This window comes from Limulus polyphemus, unplaced genomic scaffold (assembly GCF_000517525.1).
Source record: "Limulus polyphemus unplaced genomic scaffold, Limulus_polyphemus-2.1.2 Scaffold1779, whole genome shotgun sequence".
Taxonomy (NCBI): Eukaryota; Metazoa; Arthropoda; class Merostomata; order Xiphosura; family Limulidae; genus Limulus; species Limulus polyphemus.
Genome location: NW_013667389.1, coordinates 189,136 through 195,457, shown reverse-complemented (window position 1 = coordinate 195,457; position 6,322 = coordinate 189,136). Strand labels below are relative to the sequence as shown.

The window sequence follows — 6,322 nt, the reverse complement described above, 5'->3', positions numbered from 1 at the left end:
GTACTTGCTAAGATACTGACAACAATATCATCACTTTCTACCAGCTGGGACACTGGTTTCAGTACCACCACTTTCTACTGGCTGGAACACTAATATCAGTACCACCACTTTCTACCAGCTGGGACATTAGTATTAGTACCACCACATTCTACTAGCTAGGACACTAATATCAGTACCACATTTTGTACTTGCTAGGACACTAACATCAATATCACCACTTTCTACCAGCTGGGACACTAGTATCAGTACCACCACTTTCTACGAGCTGGGACACTAGTATCAGTACCACCACTTTCTACTGGCTGGAACACTAATATCAGTACCACCACTTTCTACCAGCTGGGACATTAGTATTAGCACCATCAATTTCTACTAGCTAGGACATTTATATCAGTACCACCACATTCTACTAGCTAGGACACTAATATCAGTGCCACATTTTGTACTTGCTAGGACACTAACATCAATATCATCACTTTCTACCAGCTGGGACACTAGTATCAGTACCACCACTTTCTACTAGCTGGGACACTAGTATCAGTACCACCACTTTCTACTGGCTGGAACACTTATATCAGTACCACCACCTTCTACTAGCTAGGACACTAATATCATTACAACCACTTTCTACTAGCTGGGACACTAGTATCAGTACCACCACTTTCTACTGGCTGGAACACTTATATCAGTATCACCACTTTCTACCAGCTGGGACATTAGTATTAGTACCACCACTTTATACTCGCTAGGACACTAATATCAGTACCACATTCTGTACTTGCTAGGACACTAATATCATTACCACCACTGTCTACCAGCTGGGACATTAGTATCAGTACCACCACTTTCTACTGGCTGGAACACTTATATCAGTACCACCACTTTCTACTAGCTAGGTCAGTAATATCAGTATCACCACTTTCTACTAGCTAGGACACTAATATCATTATCCCCACTTTCTACTAGCTAGGTCATTAATATCAGTACCACCACTTTCTACTAGCTAGGTCATTAATATCAGTACCACCACTTTCTACTAGCTAGGACACTAATATCAGTACCACCACTTTCTACTGACTGGTTGTTTTCACGAGCCAAATATCAGGTGGGTACCACTACCTCCTCCAAACTGGTTTCTTTCAACGATCAAATATCAAGTGTGGTGTACTTGGTAAACATCAACATCGGCTGAAAGTTACACCACACTTGATATTTGATCGTTGAAAGAAACCAGTTTGGAGGAGGTAGTGGTACAATATAGTGATATAACAGCACATGTTCTTGAACAACCCATCGCGAATGTTGAAATTAATACTACTCCACAAGGAAACTTATCTGTTCCAACAATCATATTGGATCGTGATCATTAATATGTATAACAATACACGACTGTATCCTGTACAGCCATTACTAGTATATATTTCACGTGACTGTGTTTGATAACTCATGCAAATGATGATGATACAAGTCCGTTGAAAACAACTCATGAAAAAGTACAAGAAAAACATGTCATAAATATTAGACATGATAAAATTGCCAGTGCATGACCTAAATAGTGATCACCAAGGCTAAAAAATAAAAGAACGTTAAGGCTATATCTAATTTTTTTCACAAATTTTATAGACAAAAACACGAAGGTTTCAAACTGTTAGGCTCCACTGCGTTTACTAATAGCAAAATGTCTGAAGGGCACCTTATACATACAGTGAGTTTATTGACCTAGTCAAATACCTTTATGTTTCAGATATAACCATCCCTACTTTTGACCTGCGATCCAGAGAGAAGGCAACTAGTCAGTAGCACCCACCTTCTGGAGCGGTTACACTTAACAAATACCGTGGCTGACTGTCATTTTTGTAATACACCCACAGTTGAAAGCAATAGGCGTGTTTGGTTACATCACGTCTAGAACCCCAAACTCTCAGATTCTCCAGTTCGATATTCTAACCACTAGATCATACTCGGGCCTGCATAATGTAATAATTTCCAATATTTTTGTGTTCAGTTCTAAATGGGGTGTTACCTGGCTGCGCCTCCTTCGTAAGTGGATTACCGAACCTCACTGAAGCACGTTTATTGTGTGTCACACTATATTTAACGGCTGTGCACAAACTTATAACCAAAGCAATTATAACTCGAACCGTTTTACTCTACTACTGGTTTCAGTTCGTATTCAACAAACGAACGGCTCTTACCTTCTAAGAAATATTCGTTTCTGTCTGAAGAATCTTCAGTACGTCTCTTCTCACACTTTGATCCTTCATAACCTGGTGGACAGATACACTCACGGATTCTGGATCCAATGTTATGCCTAGATAAAAGAAACGAAATAGCCATAAGATATCATTGTTAAAGCAACTTTTTGTCATTTCTATCTGTAAACTAGAGGAAAGGTGTTATATGCCTGTAGAGTGTTCTCACAGCATGCAGTTACAAAGATATGGCTGTATAGTGTTCTCACAGCATGCAGTTACAAAGATATGCCTGTATAGTGTTCTCATAGCATGCAGTTACAAAGATATGCCTGTATAGTGTTCTCACAGCATGCAGTTACAAAGATGTGCCTGTAGTGTTCTCACAGCATGAAGTTACAAATATGTGCCTGTAGTGTTATCACAGTATGCAATCACAAAGATATGACTCTATAGTGTTCTCACAGCATGCAATAACAAAGAAGTGCCTGTATAGTGTTTTCACAGCATGCAGTCAGAAATATATGCCTCTATAGTGTTCTCACAGCATGCAGTAACAAAGAAGAGCCTGTTTAGTGTTTTCACAGCATGCAGTCAGAAATATATGCCTGCACGGTTTTTCTCACAGCATGTTGTCACAAAGACAGAAAAAGGAGTGTTTTATTTCGAACTTTTTTACCTGTCCATTAATGTCTTAACTTAAAAATATACATTTAGAGTTCTGTTGATTAAAAAATTAACAAAACGAGGCAGCGTATAATGTCTCATCAAAACAAAACGTCTCATCACATGCACTTGAACTTCAGAAAATAAAATTACCAAAAGTCCAATGTTCGTGTTCTTAGAATAATTCTCGTTCAAACAAGTACTTGCAAGTCTTGTGTCTCCCTCCACAAATTGATATTTGATACAATGAGACACTCCAAAAACTCAACATCTAACACTTGATTTTCCTACTCCAAAAACTCAGCATCTAACACTTGATTTTCCTATAGAATAACCCACTATAACACTAATACAACTCATTGACATAACCCTAATTCAAAAAGTTCATTACATGCTTTTCTTGAAAAAAAAAAGAAAAAAAAAACTCTTCAGAGTGGTGTAATTTTCTGGCGACTCTCAAGAAAACGACGATACTTTATTACTGTACGACACGACGTTGTAGTAATTATATAATTATTAATTTACCATTTTAAAATATATTGTAGATAAGCTTTGTATTATCTTTATTAATTCTCTTCAATGTATCAATTATATTACGTACTTGTATTTATGACAAAGCTCCTAAGACTATCAGCCGCAGACCCTAATTTTGAACTACTAATGACCAGAATCAAGTCAGCTGGTCAGCAGAACACTAAAAACAACCATTCAAGTTAAGGGATTGACTGTCACCTAATAACGTACCACAGTTTTAAAGTATGTGGAATATTTGGGTGTGGTATATATATTCGATGTCCGAAATCCAGAGTTCAACCACAGGGTAAACCTGCACTCCAATCGTATTACGAGCACACTTTAGTTGTAACGGATCTGCCTTGTATTAATCATATCATGGGGTTTCTTTTCACAGATATGATTTGCCTTGTTTATAAGACGGTTTTTATAGTAATTACAGAACGGATCCACCTCGTTCTGTTTGTATTAGATATCTGTTTCATATGAATTATAATACGAGCTTTTTGTGCCATGGATCTTTTTTTTTTTTGTATTAACCATGTTATGGATCTACCTTGAATTACTTACATTAAGAATATCTAGGTCTATCTTGTATTAAAGATATGTGAAAACAGTCCACCGGAAACACCCGATAGCCCTGATACTCTAAACATTCACAATTTCGAAAACACACACACCCCGTCATTACAGCGATGTTAAACTGTGTCAAGTTTCCAATCATTACGATGTCTATTGAAGCCAAGTGAACGCTAATAGAAGTAGAATGACCATTATTAGTTCTCATGGATATATCTCAACATACAGACATTTACAACGTCAGAAATGACGGATTATCAGACAACGGAACCAATAACTAATGACTCCTGTTAGAAGATCAACTACTGTTATATGTGATACAGATATAACAACCAGTATCGCAACCAGTATCGTATATGTGATACAGATATACAGTCTACAACGTACATACCATTCGCAGGCAAAGCATGACTTTTTTATTTATACTGGAGAAGTGTTTCAAAAATTACTTTTTATTAACTTGGTTTTAATAAGCATCTCTATTAGATGGGCTATTTGTGCTGTGCCCACCACGGTTATCGAAACCTAAATTTGTGTGTTATGAACCTTCAGACTTGCCGTTGAGTTACTGGGGGCATTAGATCTTTAGTCCTCCACTAAGCCTTTTATGATCTACAGTGACTTACAAGTTGATGTTATAACTTAAGTATGCTAACGTTATTACCAGTACACAAATTTTCGAAAACAAACCATCACCCCGTCAAATATTTAATTACACTTGCTAAAATTCTCTGGTTATATACGGTAACCATGTTTGAACCTTTTTTTTTTGTCTTGTTTAGTCCCGAGGCTCCACCTAACGTGAAACAAAACCACAAGAGGAATATCCTCCCGAGCTGTTTCTAATTTTGAGCTGATAGACTAGGGAAAGTTAACTAGTGAATAGCACACACCGTCAACTTTTGGGCTACTCTAATCAAATAGTGAGATTTAACTGTCAGTCTTATAGCATCCCTATCACTGATCAAATGCGCCGGAGCGTGATTTTACAGCAACGGGTTGCAAAACATGGATCTTTGGGTTCACGAACTGACACGCTAGCCACCGAGCCACGCTTCGTCTCATATAGCGATGTTGGTCTAAGCGTTCCGGAACAAGTGAATTATTAATCTCTTCCTCATATTTTCAATACCTAAACGTTACATATTAACCATATTGATAAGTCCAGATTTCAATAAGACGTTCTGTATTCTATTTTACTGGAGATAATCTGAGGCTATGATCTGAACGTTAACTTAGTTTATCTAAACCATTACTTGAAAAATGGCTCTCTGTGTGTGGATCCGCTTATAACTGGCAAACCGTTATATTGATAGTCACCAAGCTGGACTTGTAATGTTAGGGCCTCCATGGTGTGATAAAGTTAGACGGCATTCGGATCTGACCACATAAGCTACACCACCCCCTGTGTCTTCTACTAAGACAGGCAGGTTCGATTTATTATGGGTGTATTACACTTCAAGCTCTTATTTTTATTATTTTATTTACTTAAAATTCTAAAGCGTACTACTTAATAATTAATTAACTGCTTTATTGTAAACAACTTGTTAAAAACGAACTAACAGTACTATGCTCGTTATGACCATTTTTATGTTAAAAACAAAGTCGTATATTTTAAATTCTTCTCACTAATAAAACAACCATGTTTGGATCACAGTATCAAAATAAATTGCATATGGAAATCGAGAATAATTAGTATATCTTAAAAGAAAAAGACTCCCCCTTTTAAAACTCAACGGAATTTTATGCGTACGTGATGTAAACGGTCAGAGACCCCCCCGAGGTTCAGGAATATATGCACCTAATTACAATTACTGATCAGCTAGAAGTACCTGCCACCAAAAGGGATTTGTATGTTTCTTTGAACTGTATGACGTGATTAGTTGTCTAGATAGTAGTTGTTATAATGTGAACTGAAACATATTTCACATTCTAGAGTAATTGGACGTTCTTAGACTTCTGATGAAATAAACCTTCATATCCCAACGTTTCGCATGGACGTCTTTAAAAGGGGACTGCGGTACAAAAACACGCACCGAGCTGTTCCTTTAACCCAGGAATAGAATGTTAGTTATAAGTTCAGAAATATATATATGTGTGTGTTTCAGTACTGTAGCCCCTAGATAAATGTGTACAATTGTTACGTTGCGAAATAAACGTTCATTTTGTCTGAACATCAAAACCAACTAGGCTAACAGCCATTTAAAATCATAAATAATATTCAACGTTAAACTGGTACACAATTAAAAACATTTTATTTAGGTCTATCTATGGCCTTCAAAAAGTTGACGTTACGTCATCCTCAGGAGTAACGTTGTAACGTCGAAACATGTAGAGTCGTCAACTTTTTGAAGGCCATAGATAGACCTAAA

The 6,322-nt window shown here is 37.0% G+C and overlaps 1 protein-coding gene across 1 annotated transcript in view; it reads right to left on the bottom strand.

The window, feature by feature from the left end:
• LOC111087135 (fibropellin-1-like) overlaps window positions 1–6,322 on the bottom strand; it is a 76,255-nt gene that overhangs the window by 30,838 nt on the left and 39,095 nt on the right. The window contains exon 3 of the mRNA XM_022392720.1: window positions 2,196–2,311. Coding sequence (XP_022248428.1) covers window positions 2,196–2,311 — 116 coding nt within the window. The remainder of the gene's footprint in view (window positions 1–2,195; window positions 2,312–6,322) is intronic.